The sequence below is a fragment of the Clarias gariepinus genome, chromosome 5 (assembly GCF_024256425.1).
Source record: "Clarias gariepinus isolate MV-2021 ecotype Netherlands chromosome 5, CGAR_prim_01v2, whole genome shotgun sequence".
NCBI classification, from domain to species: Eukaryota; Metazoa; Chordata; class Actinopteri; order Siluriformes; family Clariidae; genus Clarias; species Clarias gariepinus.
Window position 1 is genome coordinate 30,496,221 of NC_071104.1, and position 19,673 is coordinate 30,515,893.

At 36.9% G+C, this 19,673-nt stretch overlaps 1 protein-coding gene across 8 annotated transcripts in view; it reads right to left on the reverse strand.

Moving 5' to 3' along the window:
* Nucleotides 1-5,631: 5,631 nt before the first annotated feature.
* tns1b (tensin 1b) overlaps nt 5,632-19,673 on the reverse strand; it is a 216,131-nt gene continuing 202,089 nt past the window's right edge. For 7 of the 8 annotated variants that reach the window (XM_053496636.1, XM_053496632.1, XM_053496637.1 and 4 more), the window contains 9 exons: nt 19,540-19,668; nt 18,693-18,785; nt 16,194-16,271; nt 14,527-14,598; nt 12,869-12,895; nt 12,160-12,328; nt 11,184-11,252; nt 10,964-10,993; nt 5,632-8,501 (listed from right to left, as the gene is read on the reverse strand). In XM_053496636.1, the coding sequence (XP_053352611.1) occupies nt 8,360-8,501; nt 10,964-10,993; nt 11,184-11,252; nt 12,160-12,328; nt 12,869-12,895; nt 14,527-14,598; nt 16,194-16,271; nt 18,693-18,785; nt 19,540-19,668 (809 nt within the window). In that variant the 3' untranslated portion in view covers nt 5,632-8,359. The remainder of the gene's footprint in view (nt 8,502-10,963; nt 10,994-11,183; nt 11,253-12,159; nt 12,329-12,868; nt 12,896-14,526; nt 14,599-16,193; nt 16,272-18,692; nt 18,786-19,539; nt 19,669-19,673) is intronic. The other variant, XM_053496634.1, reaches the window with a different exon arrangement.

Genomic DNA, 19,673 nt, shown 5'->3' on the forward strand with positions numbered 1-19,673 from the left:
GTTATCCTCATTAATGACCTATAGCTTGCTCCGTATAAAATGTGCAACATCCTTGAATTGCAGGATTATGTGATCTATGAGGGTACTGGGTAATTGGACCTGTTCTTAAAACATGCCATACAATGGGATTAACCCTATTACAAAAATTTTATATATACACATTATGAATTTAGCTATACCTTTAATTAATTAAAACTGATTTAACAATTATAAAAAAATAACTCGAGACAGGATCATGGGCACCCTAAAGTAGGTGATCCCACAAACAAGCTAGTACAGCACCACCCACTGAAAAAAGTCAATGTTGCCCACTGGAGAAAGAGAACAAGCCAGAACGACCAGAGCACTACAGCCCACCACACATGAGGCCAGGCAGCAAAGAGCTCAGGGCTGCCGATCCAGCCTCCAATCTCCCCAGATCCCAATCCAATTTAGCGCCCATGGAATGCTCTGGAAAAACAGGTCTGACCACCCCGCAACCAACCTCATGCCAATGATCCGCTGCCAACATCCTAGTGCCAGAGACCACAGTACACTGCCCGTGGTCTTGCGGAGTCATATCCCAAGAGGTCAGAGCTGCCCAGGTGGCAGAAGAGGAACCTCTCCGATATTGCAATGTAATGTTATGGCTGTTTGTTGTATGTAATATATTTTCATGCAGTATATGACTATACATGTAACATACATGAAAAACATTCTCTGATATATTGATATGTACATCTATATATTACTGTACATACACATACACTATTATACCATTAGTCCACATCACACAAGCATAAGGACGAAACAATAAGAAAAACCCACACAACTGTTTAGACCAATAGCCATGTACAGTATATATGGTGTATAGTATAGCTGCCCAGTTAGCAAAACAAACAACTTACTTTATTAACTTAACAATCAGCAAGCACAGAATGGTACAGATAGCTATTCTGCCTTGCAGTACTAACTGTTTAGTGGTTGAATACAGATTTTTGTATTCTGAATACATACATGATACATGCCATGGAAATGGTAGAAGCAAGTTCTGTTTCATTTAATCCATCCTTAGCGTATGGTATACAGGAAGGTTATATTTTAATTTCTGTTATTTTAGGTTACTGACTTACTGACCCAGAAGTGCCCAGAAGTGTTTTGGGTTGGCAGGGGGTTTTGGCAGAAGGGGGGTGTTCAACTTTTTCATTTATCCTATGACCCACCAAGATTGATTGTAACAGTAATGTGTGGTTTTTAATCATAGAAATGTTTTTTAACAGTTGCTTAACAGGGCAAATATTCACTATATACTCATAGCATGGTTCACTGTCTAAATGCTACTGTGGCTGTGCAGTTTGGAGCATGTATAATTTGGTAATATAACCTTATAGACTACACAAGTGTGCTTAAAGCCAGATATGCCCATATGAAGTACCAACTTTTGCTGGTGTAACCTATATATACAGTGTGTATATAATATATATTATTTGCATTAATAGAGAAGGAATTGTTCCAGAAATAGCCAGACTCTCTGTTTTATTATGAATATAATTCCAGGTCAAATTATTTAATGAAATGTACCCCAAAATTATTGTTGATTAAGAGCGACGGCTCATGCTACCAACTATCATGATGATTTATGAAAAGGAACCTCATCCAATTTGCCAGCCAAAGGGATATCCAACACCTGTGAAACTGCTCAGAGCCGTGATTGACAAGAGACTCATGTGGTTTCACAAGCATATGGGCTTGTTTACTGTACTAGAACTGCATTTTTCCCATGTCACCCTTAAGGCAGCAGATTCAAACTCTGGCCCACATGTGGAACCAAGACAGGTCAGGAGTCTTGTTACAGTAAGAAGCTGTATCTAAGTAATTTTAACACCTGCGCATGGCATCAATGATGCTGAACAAACAGGAAATACATCAGCCCCAGATTCAATTTACTTTCTCCCTAAAATAATTAAATTCCAATAATGATTTAATTATTAAAAAAAAAAAAATACATGCTGATGAAATAGCATAAACTTCATTATTTGGTCTAACAACATAGTGTAGCCAGAGATGGCACAAAAGCAGTCTTAAGGCATTCGACTATATAATACCTTGTATGGAAATCTGGGGAGGTCAAGCAGGGATCAAAGGTCACCATGCAGCCGTTCACCCGCATACTGCAAAGCACTAGTCGTGTCACAACAATCACAAACAGCTCTGACATGTCCTGACCTAAGTCTGACTATTTAGCCATCTGTTAAGGCATGCTGGGAGTGCAATGACCATTAACACAAGAGGTTTCTTCTTCTCTCTTCTTGGGCTTGGAACTCCCGCAGCTTTACATAAATTTTTAAAGAAAGTACTATAGCTTTGCTGATTTACTTATGCTTGGTTTTGCACATTAGGTTAAATGGCGAGCTCAGCTTTACAGCATGAACACCACAGTTTGTTAACTAAATCTTAAAAAAAACCTTTACTCCTTGGAGGAAATGGAGCTGAATGGTAACCTCTTAAACCCCCACCACCTTCTTAGCAAATTTTTAAAGGAGCAGGCAGAAAGACTGGTGTGTTTTCCCCATCTAGATGATTCCCAATGTCCTTGTGAATTGCTCAGGTGTTCCCAGTGCTCCTCCTGTTCCATAAGGAGGAGACACTCAATCCTTCTGGCATGTCTACATTCATTTCTGCTAAGTGCAGCTTGGTCTTGACCTCTGGCCCCTATTTTGCAGGCTATTTATACAGAAGTGTACTTAACCTGGCTGCTGGAAAGAAAATGGTAGGAATCGAATGGTAGGGTGTGGAAGAGGGGAATGTTCTTCCTGAAAGAGAACTGAAGAGAAGACTATGGATTCTTAATGCGGTTATTAGGGGTACCTGGGACAGTTACAGAAGTCCTACTACTCTGGCAAGCCATTAAAACGGAAGCCAAGAAGTATGAGGTGCACTTTCCTAATGATTCATGACAAATGCCTAAAAGCTACTGCAGCCCATCTACTGTACGAATTGGGAGCACTCTGTCGATGAGTGAGCCAAATGCAGATCCCTAGACATCCTTTGCTCACATACAGCCATAAACACATTCTGCACAGCCTTTTACCAGAAAACTAAGATCAACTTTGGTCCTTTTCACCCGAGCACAACATAAAACTGTGGTGTTGCACTAGACGATTCATTTTTATTTCAATAATAGAAAGGGGAAAGAAAATGTATGAATAAATAAATAAATAAATAAATAAAGCAGACCCTACTACCTATAGTATGGATTTTAGAAGTGAACATAATAGTTAGGGGTGTCAAAGATGCTTCGGCCTGTAGAACATTTTTAAAAATCATTAACATCAGGCTTACTGACAGTCATTGCAACATTATTTACCATGCACCGCATCCAGCTTCTTTTAATTCCACTATAATGACTTATTGTAAATCTTTTTTATTCAGTTTGAAAATACACAAAGCCACACTTGTCTCATGTGAGAGATCAATAACAGAGGCTGGAGTGCAGTTCTCAGTTGGGATCACATTGACTGCACCATATAAGTGCAAAATCACCATGGTGTATGTGATTAATCTTTACCGGAGTGAAGAGATAACTGCTCTTATGAAATATTACTCCACATAGCATCAGGACCAATTGATTTTTTAGATTTTCTTCCCCCAGTGCACAAAGCCATTTTGATAGAAGATTATGCTCTTCTTAGTCTCAAACTGACCACCTAATACTACCCATGTTGGCAAATTTGTACCTTCCAGCCACAATTATATTTACAGGGCATTAAAGCTGTAATCTCATCAAAAGAGTGCCCACATATCCCCTTAGCATCACCAGCTGTATTTTTCCATTGTCCACAATGAGTAAGGAATGTTTTCCTGGAATAATAGAGTATATGTAAGCTGTGGGACTAGACCAGTGCCATTGTTTGGGTGTTGGGGGCGGACAGCCCTGTGAGCAACACATCGATATAGTCTAATAACGCCTTATCTGTATCAAAGCCAGCATAAATAAAACACAGCATTGGCTGTAAATGGAAACTGCCCCTCAGTTTTTCTCAAACCATGACATAGCTAAAAAAGTGCTGTCTGATGGATGAACACTGACACCATGTGTCCACTTTGTGCATGTACAGCTCTACCACAGCAGTGCTCCATTCATTTCCTGTAGGTTGACCTACATTGACATAATGATGAGAAAACTTAAAAGTAGTAACTTGTGTTTAATTCACAGATTTATCATGTGTAAATGCTTTATCTTGGTCAGAGTTGTGGTGGATTCTGTTCCAGGAACACTGGGTATAAGTCCACTGCAATTGAAATCATGGGAAATTCAGTCATAACAGGAGCTAAGGAAAAAGAACACACAGGGAAAGCACAGACAAAAAAAAAAAATGATCCTAATCAATTCTACACAGACAGCAACTCAGGATTATACTGGGGCTGCTGGACTTGTGAGGAGGCTGTTTTACTGATGAATGGTACTCAAATTGTATCAGTGGAATGGTATGGTTGATACTCAAATTTGGTTCTTGTTGATTAATAGGCACAGTTTGTGAGAACACGCTTAACTGCATTTAATCACCAATAAGCATTGCATATCTATTGCATCTAAGCATTCTGGACAAGACCCCAACCTATAGCATTTACCTGACCTGTCTATTAATTAAACATGTAAAAGGTAGTAGGTGAATGTGGGTGTTTTGTTGTATTGTATATTGTTTTCAAATAGTTTTCAACACTTTAAAAGGCAAATTTTAATTGTATTTATAATTAATTGTAGCCATCATTATTTAAATTCAAGAAAGCGTTAAGTCATTGTATAACCTTATTAATGTGAATGTAACAAACATGTACAGTTGAAGTCAGAAATATACCTAGACTTATTGTTATGTCTGGGAGGCCTTGCAAGCCACAGGACACCATCCCAGCAGCAAAGTGGCAACAAGAAGTTGTCGGGGTGCAGGTGGGACTGGTGCACTTTGCAAAATAGATGGCATAGTGAGAAAGATATATTATTTGGATATATTTAAATACATCAAATAACATCTCAAGACATTAGATAGGAAGTTAGATTTTGGTTGGAACTAGGTCTCCCAAGTGGATAATGACCCTAAGCATACTTTAAAGTTGGCAGTAAAATGACAACAAAGTCGAGGTACTAGAGTGGCCCTGACATCAATCCAATAAAAAAAATGTGTGGGCAAAAATGAAGAAGTATTTGTGAACAAGGAGGCCCACAAACCTGACTCCAGTTCAGTAATGAGGAATGGACTAAAATTCTAACAATATACAGTAAGAAGCTCGTGGAATGCAACCTGAAACACTTAACCCATGTAAAACAATTTAAGAAATATTAACTAAGTATTTGTGAACTTCTGACCCACTGGGAATGTGATGAAAGAAATAAAAACTGAAATAAATATTTCTCAGTATTATTATTCTGACATTTCACATTCTTAAAATAAGATTCTCTCCATACTTTATTTACTTTTCTTCCAGCAATATTTCTTCAGAGCGGGATTACTACTACTACTACTACTATTATTATTATTAGTAGTAGTAGTAGTGGTAATAGTAGTAGTATACTGTAATTGCATCATTGTAAAATTGTACCCAAATAAGGCACTATATAATTATGCATTAGATAAACACAAGAAACACAAACACTTCCAAGTAACAGTGTACTTTAATGTAGCTGAGTTTGGTTGCTTTTTAATAGGTTTTTTTTTTTTTGTCTTGCAAAAACAATTAAGCCATACAATATAATGCAAATAACACATGGGTCTGTACAGCAATAGTAGCACATTCACACATTCTATGCCAAGAGCTATAATAGCTGAGCACATGAAGTTAAGCAACATTGTTGACTTTAATACAGAAATATGGGTGAGGGATCTTTTGTTTTTTTCTTTTATTTACTCATTTATTTATTCATTTCTTTAAAGGGCATTACGATCGAAATTTTGAAACATATTGTCATCTACACAATAAATAGTAAGTAAACAGTTCTAAGCCTACTGGTCAAGTGAAATTCGTAATAAGACAAGCAATGCATACAAGCATGTGTTTTATAATGTGCACTTTACTATTCATACTGCTTGAATGCTGAAGGAAGACTTTCAAAGATCTCTACAACACATTTAATAGTTTTCTTGGTGCTCTTTTGCCAGCTCGTGAATGTTAAGTGCTTTGCATTATTCTTGTTATTGGAGTAGTTCCTTAAGGCTAAAGAAATGTGGCCTGAGCCGAATGCATTTTCATGCTAAAGCCAGTCTCTGCACTGAGTGGAAGCTCCTCCTCACCTAAAACAATGAGCCACACTTCGGCTCATCAGTCAACTGGAGCGTGATCAATACTCAAACGCAAAATGCATACAAAAGTGAGATAAAATCTTTGGCAAAATAAAATATTTACACACTCAAAGAAACAGATTGTAGTTATTACTTTTTTGCTTTAAACACCCCTGTAATGATGGAAATGATGGGATTTTAATGGTAAAGTTGGCATAAGAAACACGAAAACACCCGTTTGACCTAATTTGTTTTTTTCTTCTTCTTCTTCTTCTTAAATTACAGTTAAAACACTGCAGTAATTCCCCAAATAATTAGGAGGCTCTGAAATGTGAGGAAACGAGAAAAGACGCAACACCTGACTACGCCTCATGATGGCACTGTGGATATTTTCCCAAAAAGGACAACATTTTTTGCTCAGTTTTTTTTTTTTTCTTTTTCGGATAGTGTGCGAAGGATAGGGAAAACGAATACATTTTAATGGGATGATGTGTTAGCAGAGCAAGTGAACTCTCTCTCTATATATATATGATGGAAAACACTTGCACTTTGTGTACATTTCTTTTTATACGTGAAGCGTGGGTAAAAGCGTAGGATCTCAGCTTTTTGCAAAAAAACGTGTACATCCTTTTCCCCTCTACAAAAACAGTGTCAGCTCCTAAATAAAAGCTCAAAATAAATCAAGGCAGTGAAAAAAGAAAAAAAAAAATTCAAAACGCAATAGGTTTTCAATACATACACTTTACATCATTCATAACTAAAGACGTCTCAAAACCGCCTGATTTTGATATCTTAGCCAAAATAGTTTTTTTTGTTTTGTTTTCATTCTTTCTTTTTTTTTGTAATCTTTGTGTAGACTATACAATATATGCAAGTATATGAGTTAACATAGATCATGTAGCAAAATAATAAATATTCATTTAAGTCATTTTTAGACATACTGTTTTTTTTTTTAAAGATACATTTAGCTTACTTTGGGGTGTGATGTCTATGTGAAGGTGTGTGTGTGTGTGTGTGTGTGTGTGTGTGTGTTTTAAGAAAGGCCTATGGATACTTTAGGCACTAATAAATCCAAATCTGTCCCAGAAGCACTACACTGACTGCTTGGAAGTGGGTATAGCAATGAGAAAACTGATCGCTCTCTGGAAATGTGTGATCAGAAGACAAAGGAAGAGAGCGCAGACAGAGAGAAAGAAAGAGCAAGAGAGAACAAGAAAGAAACAGCGAGGATACTGGTGAGCACAACATCGTCAGACCAACCAAGGTGACAAGACTGATGTATAATCTTTGAATGTTCTACACTGCTGAAGGCTGAAAGAAGAAACCTTTATGGGTAACAGAGAAAAAATTACGAGGAAAAAGTGGAATCTGGCCCACGTTTTTTTGTTTGTTTGTTTGCTTGTTTGTTCTTTTATGTATATGGTAAGCCTTTCTTAATCCAACATGCTCCATATGAGCCAGTGCAGCCCGGACATAAGAGATAACATGCGCCATATTTCGGATTTCTAACCAGAGAATACGGATGTCATTTTCACAGAAAGCAAAAGAATATCGATATTTATGTATAGACAGGAACCTATAATCCTCTGAACAAGCAGTCTTATTTTACAAACAAAAAGTCCATGTATATCTTGACAGCAGTCTCATCTTTGGTATGGTAATTCAAAAGCCTGATATCAGTCTCATCAACCTTTTTTTTTCCCTTTTTCCCTTTTTATTATAAAAACCCACAACTTTTAGACATCCATCCCTCCTTTCTAAAGTTAACCCTGCACAGAGATGAATTCCACACCTCTTCTCTTCCTCACCACACGACTCCTCCTCCTCCTCCTCCTTATCACTGCACTTCCTCTGTCCCCATCTGAGCTCAACTCCCAAATCCATCGGTTCACACCTTCCGATACACACGCGCACGCACACATGCAAGCTCACACTAACACCTGGACCTACACTTTAATATTTACCCAATCGTTACCACACACACACACACACACACACACACACACACACAGTGAAAGATTTGAATACATCAGAATGAAACCGCAGGGGAAATCAGTCCTCTGGGGGGTGGGGGGTGGGGGGGAAGCAGAATTTCCCAGAGTAGCTCATCGCTTTTGAGAGCCAATCATCACTTTGGAGACAAAATTGACGATGGCGGTGGCCGGTTGGTCGGGATCCAACTCAGCGAACAGATGACTGACGTTGTCTGTTGTGCTTCCCTGCTTCCTGGCCACGAAACCGAAAAATCTGAAATGAAAGAAGAAAAAAAGAATCCCTGACTTGATAAATTAAAACACTACCTTTCTCACAAGGTGACATTTTATTCTTTTCTTACTGCAAATATGAAGTTTGCTTTAAGTAATTCTTTAGTAAACTGCATTATGTTTAACTCCGAATAAAGCGTTAAGAAAAGAGAAAGCATGATAGTAAAGAAGATCTGGTAGTAGACCAACCCTTAAACTTACTGTTTCAAAAGTGTTAACCTACTGTATAGCCAAGGCCAAAGGTTTTGAGAATTACTTAAATATTAGTTTTCACAAAGTCTGCTGCTTCATTGTTTTTTACATCATTTTGTCAAATGTAACTATGGTATACTGAAGAGTAATTACAAGCATTTCATAAGTTCCTTTTATTAGGCTTTTATTGACAATTACATTAAGTTTATGCAAGAAGTCAATATTTGCAGTTGTTCACACTTCTTATTCAAAATCTTTGCAATTCACCCTGGCATCCTGTCAATCAACTTCTGCTCCACATCCCGACGGGACGTGGCCCATTCTTGCATAATCAATGCTTGGGGTTTGTAAGAATTTGTTGGGTTTTGTTTGTCCTTGGATTGACCACAGGTTCTGAATCGGATTATGGTCTGGGGGGTTTCCTCACCATGAATCCAAAATTTTTATATTTTGTTGCCTGAGCCACTTAGTTATCCCTTTTGCCTTATGGCAAGGTGCTCCATTATGCTGGAAATGGCCTTGCTTGTCCCCAAACTCTTCTTGAATGGTTCGGAGAAGTTGCTCACGGTGGATGTTTTCGTGCCATTCTTTATTCATGGCTGTGTTCTTAGGCAAAATTGTGAGCCCACTCTCTTGGCTGCACAGCAACCCCACACATGACTGGTCTTAGGATGTTTACTGTTGGCACGGCACATGACTGACGATCTAAAAACACTTAACCAGCAGACTTTGTAAAAAATATATATATTTGAGTCATTCTCAAACCTTTAGCCCAGGTTGTACTTACATCTGTTAACTTCATAGAAATCATGACACTTACTAAACACTTTCGTGAATGTTTGTTCATGTGAAAGTAAATTTTTTTACAGAGAACTTTCAAGTGGTTCTCTGTCAAATTATGAAGAGCCCTAACACAATGCACCTGTCATACTTCATATGTCCTCGCTCTTCATATAATGAAACTCTTAGTGGTGGTGGTCATTTAAAAACCAGCAAAATATATACTAATTGTCCTCGATTAGCATAGGGATAATGTCAGAACTAATCCAATAGCAATATATCTAAATGTCTTGGTCCTACAGTCTGGATATGTTTATAGTCATTTTAGAATTTTTATGGCATCCTTATATGTTATTGTATTTGATCCTCTTTATTGACCTGAAGTTACCCACCATCCCTCAGTTAAACTGGCATTTCTGACATCATGTGCTTTTATCCATTGCCCAAAATAGTAATATGTTCTTCATGCCTTAGCTATCTCAGTACATCAATGCTCTGGCACTTTTATGACAAAGCAGAAGAAACCATAATGGCACACACATGCTCTAATACAAGCAAGCGAAAAGAAAGAAAGAAAGAAAGAAAGAAGCACTGAAAGCAGCATGTAATGTTTACACTTACCACATTAGTATTATATTGCAATATCTCTTTTTCTTTGGACTTTATTTCACCCTAGAGCTGTGTTCTTGTTGGCACCGCATTGTGCGTTACTGTGCCCAAAGTTCTTGTGTTTCGTAATGGAATTGTACTGTCTTGCACTGTTTGCACATGCTTTCACTTTATGTAGTCTTTTGTTTATAGTTTAAGGGTGCTTGCTCTGGTGTAACTTGCAGTGTTTTCGCCTTGGTTTAGTTTCTTTTCACGCAAAGAAAAATCCAAGAATCAAAGCACGCAAGAATGTGATTCAATGTACATTGGTCCTGTTTTGGTTCTGCAGAAGGTCTGCACAAGAGTTCGCCAGATGATTTGGATCAAGGCCACCTTTTTTTTCGGATCTTGGTGCAGTTGTTTTGGTCCGCACCTGAGCGTGTTCACACGAGGCGAAATGAACCGCACCAAGAAAAAACAACTAAAGACTAGAGTTAGATTTAAATGGACTAAAGCCATTTAGTTATGAGTAGTCTTTGTGTAGTTCTGTGTTGTTTTATGTAGCACCCAGGTCCTGGAGGAATATTGTTTTGTTCACTATATACTGTACCTACTGTACTGTATGTGGTTAAAATGACAATATAAAAATTGACTTAATTTGAAAACATGTAGCAGTAGCTGGGTGTATTGTAGTTCTGGTTGCTTTTAGTAGAGCAAGGTGATAGTGAAGACTGAATGAGAGCCCAAGAGAATCTGATTATTTAGTTAATTTAAGCGAATGATCATAGACGTGCAGTATGCACAAACAAGTCTAACTGATTTATGCTGGTGCACAGTCCAAATAACCCTAATAAATAACCATAATAAATATTTAGAGGGACTTACTTGGCAGTGCCACCTTCTGGTTTACTCCACCTAGAGAGAGAGATATTAAACACAATGAGATCATGCCACAATTATTTTAAATGCAACATGACATCTGTATAAACAGCTGTAATATAACAAAGATTACAAGGTTACAGTGGAGCATACAGTAGGAGGAAGCTAGAAAAGTGTTTTTTGTCTTTAGTTGTAGTGTGTGTTAAAGGTTCTGAAGGGTACATACTTCCTCTCTTGGGGATCAAGGTCACAGAACGTGACTGTGTTGATGGGGTAGTGACGTCGGAAGAAAAGTCTGATGGTAAAAATGATACGGTTAGATATCAAATTTGGGTTTCACAATTTTTTTAAATGACAGTTCGAGAATCTTAGAACCCCTAGAACTGTTCTCAGAACCGTGCAGCTACAAATTCCAGTTATAGGATTTCTCCAATTACATGCATGCATAGACATATTTTTCTATAGTATATATTTCAGAAATAAATCAATTCATTAAATTAAAGAAAAAAATCCTCCCTGATTGACCTGCATTTACATAATCTTTATGATAAGCCTGTGATTTTGAATGGTGTCAGATTTATTATGCAATGAAATTATGAGCTTAAGGTAATTAATTTTTTTTATTTTTAACTTCTTTTCTCAGCATATTGGACTTGTTTTTATTTTTTTCATTTTTTCATGGTTTTCTACATTACTGTTCTCTGATAGTAGTGCCACAGAGATTAAACTTTTGGATCATCGTTAATATTTATTTCTTTTCCGATGTCTCTTCACCTCCTAATGTCTTTTGCTTTATACAAATGGAGGTACAGTATCTGCACCTCTATTTAACTCCGGCTCCTCCTTACCCCTACTTACTTTCGAGATGCATGTCAGTCACCCCAGCACAGGGGGAACATGCAAACTCCACACATAGACCCAAAGTGAGATTTGAACCCTTGACCCTGGAGGTGCAAAGTCACAATGCTAACCCCTGGTTCATTTTTACTTATAGATACTTGAGTCCTTTAAATCACCTACTGTACAGTAGCTCTCTCACCTCATTTAAGTGCCTTTTATAACGCGTACAGTCTTACAGCTGAGTCAAACATTTGCTTATTATTATTTTTAACAATGAATTTCTTCTCACTGATGACACTAAACTTGACACTAAACTTGGCGAATGAGACAAAAATAATTATAAAAATTCAATATGAGCTCACTTTCTCTGGTTGTCTGTTAAGGTGATGCCTTGTGATGACACCTTAAAGTGGACCACCGTGGCAGCGGGTGCAGGGTTGGATGCCATGGTCTCTGAGATCGCCTTGGCGATGGCCTGTGGGCCGGTCAAAGACTCCATATCCACTGAATTTATGTACAGAACGTTGCAAGCTGTAAATAAAAGCAGCGGATAAAACAGTTACGCACTGCCTAAGCAAGTAAAGAACAGTAATAATGTGTTCCTACTGTAACTGTAGCTCTATTGACAGTGAAGTACAAGCAAATCTATAACAAGTGTGATACTGTCAGCAGTGTCATATACGCCAATAGACTGTGATACAGTTGGAACTAAACTGTTAACTCTGTTCAGCCTTTAATTCGAAGCAGGAACAAACTGTTAGTGTATTTAAGAACATTTTTTTTTTGTTTATATCTTGAATCGTCATGCCGTGCAATTCATCAGTCAGCTCAAAGCATGCTGTCTAGCATCTGTCTGCAGAGAAAGCCTTTCTGAAGAACCATCATAAGAGATAGCTTGAGTAGGATAAACAGCAGATGTGGAGAGTTTTAAAGACCAAATATAGTAGAGTTACTGATACAGACACTGGCTGTGTGTTACACTCTCTCATGCACAAAACTCAAAAGACAACTCTCTGGGATGCATCAGTCAGAAAAGTACAGGGAAAAAAAGGAAAGTGTGATTGGGTTTACCATGGGATTCAACAGGACTCTTCTGCCCTATAGTCACACAGGAGTGACAACAGAATGAACAACTGGTTCATAAGTGATATAAGAACAGGCCAAAAAAAAAAAAAAAAAGATCCCTGCATATTCCTTATAGTGGGTGCAATTGTAAATACATTAAGATTGGTTTGTCTCACATAAATCGTAGAGTGATGCTCTTACGCTTTTACGCGTATAGAGTATGTTTTGTATGAACCTCTTCATGGCAGTACATCAATTTTGTTTATACTACAAGGCTGATTATTGTCCTCAGTCACTTTGAAAACTCTTTTACCCTTATCCCTTGATTAAATATTAATAATAAATACTGCAGTAGTATATGTACCATTAATGTTGACAACATGACTAGGACAATTAGTACATGTAATTTTGTTATCATAATGTAACTTATTCATCAAAGTTGTGCACGGTGCTTCATTTTAAATTATCTTAAAAATACATAGTACTTAGTACTGTACCATCAAAACATTCCCAGAAGGATCTGGTTTGGAATGTTACTCAGGAACCAAACTTGCACCTTTAGCAAATCTCAATAAGGTCCTAATAACATTGCACAAAGGACATTCGCATGGAGACCAGATGCACGTCCCCTCTTTGCTGGGATAAATGTGTGTCATGCTATATGCATCGTATATGCAAATAAGGTATTAACTGACATATGATTGTGTCCAAGCAGCTAAAAGTGACTTATTAATCACACTCAACTTGTCAGTTGTTTTGATATTATAATAGTTTCATGAATCAGACACAGGCTTGTTTACACTTCATACTGTGTGCTCAAATCTGTGCTTGTGCCAGACTACACAATCCAGGACACACTCCAGCCTACAAACAAGGCTGCTGAGAACTACTCTACATCTCCCAGCATACTGTATATCTGCTTCTTTTCCTGATTATTGTTTGCCACCACCGGTACACTACTAGCGAAAATTTGGACACACGTTGGTATTTCCTGATTTTTATTTCTTTTGACATTGTATAACAACGCTGACGGAATCCACTATATGCAATAATCTCCTTTGAACAGTTAATATTGAGATGTGTCCGCTACTTATGCTCTGTAAATCCTTCATAACTAAAATAATAACTGACTGTTATTGTTTTTAAATTAATTACATAATTTCATGGTTTTGAACACTACAGTATTGTTCTAGAATGTAGAAAATGTGAATACTAAAAAAAAACATTGAATTAGAAGGTGTGTCAAGACTTCTGACTGGTACTGTAATCTAACATAGACATTATATAAGGGACTCAATCACTGTTTTTTTTTTTTGCCAAGCTGTTTGTATTACTGTTTCTTATCCTGGTTTTTGATCCAGTATCTGTCCCAGTTTTCTGATTCTATCCTGCCCCAGTTTGCATGGTTTGTTGATCCAAATGCCTTAAGATTTCGAGTTTGCTACTTGTGTTATGTTCGTATAGATAACTTTCCAGTATTGCATGGCAGATTCTGTCTACGCAACTTTGATGAATAAGGGACAATGAATGTAATATAAACTTGAAAAAACGTAAAATGGAATTTGTTATAATTGATGGGAAAAAAACAAGAACAAATATGGCAACATAGTGTACCCGTTGTATAGTTGGCAAATGTAGTATGGTAAATAAAACCCACTGTTTACCTGCACCCTGTTTGAGCAATTCTGTAGCTGGGTTTACTGGAGTGGCAACCTCTGTTATCTCCTCATTGGGGTCTACAAAACACAATAAAAGAAAATGTATGAGAAGCTTTGCAACTTGCATGGAAGACACAGGGATGTGTTGTTGTTTTTTTCTATTAAGCAGAGAAAGCTGGCTCTGGGGGCTTTGATTTTTTTATCCTCACCCTTGTTCTGACCTGTTTTTTGTTTTGGCCAAAACCCACATAAGGTGGCTGACACTTTTCACCACATGCGGTTATGATGTTTTAAAGGCTTATAAAGGTTACAGAGATAAACACAGAGGCAAAAATACAAAATGTCAAAATATATAGTGAAACATATTAAAAAATTACCCAGTGACCTTAAAAATAGCAAGGTATTTTTTAAGAATAAACAAACACATTTGTAACTGGACATACGGTCTGTCGGGTTATTTCAGGTGATAAGAGTATAGAAGTATAATTTTACTTTTACTCTATCAAAAGTCGGTAGTGTACAGCACTGTGCACTTGGCAGCTTGGTGCGGTAGAAATATTTGTTCCCATTTTAATTTAATCTAATATTAAGAAATGACGGGTGACTCAAGACCTTCGCACAATATTGTACAGTGCTATACACTACAGAATATGCTCAAAATTTAAATACCAGATCATAACATATTTATGTGCTTGAACATGCTAACACAGATTTATTCCCCAATTGCTGTTACTACAGTATATTCTCCTGTTTCGCCTCTAGGAAGGCTTTCCACTGGAATCTGGAGTGTGGCTGTGGGGATTCTCACATTCACTCACATAACCATTAGTAACGTCAGGAGCTGATGTCTGGCATGAAGCCTTAACATTGTCATGTTGCAGTTGGTTTGGGGCCAGTTTCGCTGAAGGGAAATTTTAATGCTACAGCATACAAAGACATCCTACACAGTTTTGTGCTCTAAACTTTGCAGAAGCCCCATATATTGGTGTGATGGTCAGGTGTCTACAAACATTTGACCATACAGCATACTAAACCATTTCCTTAGTACTCCGACTGTTTATTAACTATGCCAAAAAAAAAAAAAAAAGGTAAAGCCTTTATAGGCCCAATGACTGAGAATTTCTTTAAAGTGACTCAATGAGTGACTCAAGTGTTAATTCATTGAGTAACCAATTAATCCCTCCAATTATCATGTTGATCCAATGCCTATTACAGGACAACTGCATTTAATAAAAAAATACAGTATTATATTGATAAACCTCTTTCATTTTCTGTTTATCTGCCATATCTTCTATATACCAATACAATGCAAATTGCTAAAAAGTATTTTGTATTTTAAATAAATCTGAAAATACGTGTTGATTGAGTACTTGTTGTCAGATATAACCTCTGACTTCTCACTTTCCTGCAAGGAATTCACACTCTGTTGCGTTCTCACACACCGTTTGATATGGTCGGAGTGGGAAGCATGTAACCTCTAGCACTATGTTCCTTTCACACCTGCGTGGCATGGAGAAGTTGGCAGAAGGAGGGATCCAGCTGTGAAAGCTCTAAATTCAGCTCAGGAGGTGTTTACACCGGCACAGAGAGAATACTTCATTCGGACAGCAAGTCTGAGATCATTTTAAACACACCGACGCATACAAACATGAGCACATATGGCAAACTCTTACCTTTTGTGGGTATGACCAATTTGCAAGGCAGAGCCAGTGGAGTAATGGAGTGCTGATACACTAATGCAGAGAGGCAGCCTGGATACAGACACATGCAAACTTGTAAATATATTTACGAGAGCAGAAATCCGAGATGAACATGCTTTACATGGCAAACTCCATAACTGGGTTATATTTTAAACTTATGCCATGCAATACATCATGTAATTAGGCAATCCTGGCTGAACAGCTTTCCCACTAACAAGGTAGAATGACAGAATTGGCACATGGTTAGAAGGACCCCATTGTCACACTTTTCACTAGCATCGGGCCTCATCTATCAAGTTAGATACCAGTGGCATCAATATGGTCAATAATAATAAAATTTTAACATGTAATTATTTAACATAATAATTATTTATTATGATAATAAAAGAAAGTCTTTTAGTCACAATATTCCACTGTATTTCTTAATATAATTTATTAATCAACATTTATTTATATAGCACTTTACAACAACCTAAGTTGAATTAAAGTGATTCACAGCACTAAAAATGGCAATAAAGTGGCAATAAAAATAAAAAATACAAAAACAAAATAAAACACATAATTATAAATGAATGAAAAATATATTGTAATTTATTTACAAAAAAAATTACAAATCTAAACGGTATTACGTTAATTTTTTGTTCATGTACGTCAGGCGCCAGACAAACGAGTATCTATGTAGGCACGTACATTTTTGAAAAGCATGTGATTTAAGGCTGGGGTCTAATTGGATTTTTTCAAATCATCCTTGATTTGGAACCCTCCCACTTTTATTCTTAACGAATCAATATTGTTTTTTAATATTTGGGCTCATATGATTGGACCATTCTCAACGAGTCTTAATAACGGTCAGCAGATTGTTAGTTAATGTATTGAATAGTGATTAACGTAGAAGCCAGCTTAATGGTGCACTCAGCGCTTTTCCAGCACTTCTTATGGCTATTTACGGGCGATTATTAAAAGATTTATTTTAGTTTTGTTTGTGCCCCCAACATTTTTTTGCACCAGCTGCCACTGTTAGATATCAATTGATTCACTTGTAAATAAATAAATTTGACTAAATAGTAGAAGTGTTTAAACCAACACCAATACCCTGCGAGAGCTAGTGAGACTATAATAGCACATAAAACACTAAATCACTTAAGCTCGAAATCGTATCATTTCATGAAACTTTGTTTTTTCATAATAGTAAACTGAAATCACATGATCCAAAAATAAATCAGTGACAGACTAATGATTCAGTTAAAACCAACAAAGTGGCATTCCATAAAGGGTGGAGGAGTTACTGTGCACTAGAAGTTTTAAACCAAGCCAGTTTTTACATGGATTAATTAATATACTGTACACACATAAATATGGTGAGAACAAGCTTTACTGAATCTTTTTAAAAATCTAACATAAATTTCTTTCTTTTTTATGTAAAAACATGCATTCTTAAAACATTTATACTTATATTTTATTCCTTACTTAAACCCGAGAACAGGCTATGGTGGTACTGTCCGTATTGTTAAATTAACTCATTATAGTCCAGCTGGTCTTGTATACACACTCGATGTGTCAATGTAGTATGTGGAGATTTTACAACGTGTTGATGAGTGATAATTATAAAATCATTAATTTTTTATAAAAATGGTAATGCATGTTTAAATAAAAGTAAAAAATTAATCAATCAATAACAACTTTCCCACGAGAGACTACCCTGTCTGGGCCTCATATCTACAGTAAATGTGCATTTGGGACACGGCTTGCCTCAGCATGTGTGAGACTTGGCAGATCCTCAACCCAGACCAAGACCAAGGGAGGAGGAGTGAAGTGCAGACAGCTTTATATCTAATAGCGCTGCCAGCCTTCGCCAACACCTGCTCTTAACCTCACATGTCCCACGTTTTTTTCTCTCTTACTCATAATAAAAAATACACTTATGTAATGTCTGTTTTGGCTTGTATGTTATGAAATGCCTCACCTAACAGGGTATGTCATAGCTTACATAAGCAGTCCTGCCCATGTTATTGTTATTTTAGGGCAATAAAGGAACTACATACAGCGGGGAAAAAAGGGACAGGCTTCACTGTGCCTTCACAAAGCCATATCATAATCTAGCCATCAGACTAAATTAGAGACAAGCTTTTCAAACAACATTATGTGACTTAACCCTTAAAACTCAAGCCGCAATACAGCATGTATGCAATTTCTTAATTTTAAGACTTATTTCTAAATTTTTTAGCTCAGCCATGTTTTCATTTTGGGTAAAATGAACAAAAATATTTGCATATTTGCGATTTTATGATGAAAAAGCATATTTCACTCCATATTGCACAATCCTGAGCCCTATATATGTTTATAGAAAAAAAAAGAAGAAAAAAAAAGAAATAATGGCTAAAATGCTCCGTGCTTTAACTGATTGTGGCACTATAATTAGAATTCTTAAGCCGAGAACTACTATAATATGTAAATAAAAAACAAAGAACTAACCAAAGTAGGGCTCATTGGGGCATCCCTTCAGCTTCACGCCCTTTGGACTTGTCTCAATCAGGAAGTGGCGAACCAACTCATTTGTGATGTCACCTAAAAACCCACATAATTAATTGTAAACAAATGAATTTAAATACTACAGTTTGTTTAGTAATTAATCAAATACTACTTAATAAAATATTAACAGCTACAGTAGTTCTGATAATACCCATCCTATTTCTCTTTTTCCTACACATAGTCTATTAAAACCTCTCTGAAATATTTGTGATTAACAACATACAAAGGCTCACAGATTATTTAAAAAATACAATTTTATCTAAACTTATGTTTTTGATAAATTCCATAAACGTCCAATTTTTCCAGGTAAGATCTATTAATGTTTAGCTCCTCAAATAGTCATAAAACCTCTGTAGAAACATGCCTAGGAAGTGAAGCGCTATCTTGGCTCAAGTCTACAACAATAGCCTTAAGGGTGTCCTCTAATTCTTTCTGAATATCAGGTATGCATGAACCTTAGAGCAGCTGTGCTGAAAGAGAAGCTGTGTTGAAAGCCATCTTCAGATTCAATTCTAATCCAACACTGCATTACATTTAAGTGTGTGTGGACAGGGGCTGTTGATCAGATACTGAGAGCTAAATTACAGGTTGAAGAACAATCAGAGTCTCTTTCTAGAATTGTTTTAGAAATATTGATTAAAGGAGAAACTTCCAAAGTCTCAGAATAATCAGTGTCACAATATCAGTTTTATGAAGAGTGTGCTGATAGAAGGTAAGTGAATCGTATGGCCTAAGGGCAGCGTGTCAAATACTTTACATAGCTTACTATGGTGGTTGCTCGGTCAGATACCTTTTTTAGGTGGCTGCACTGTAGGAGGTGGGGAGGCCACCTTCATGGCCAGACCATAAGCACCCCTGAAGGAGTGGCTGTCTCGAATGATGAAGGCTCCTGGCTCACGCTCTTTCAGGATATTAATAGCTGGG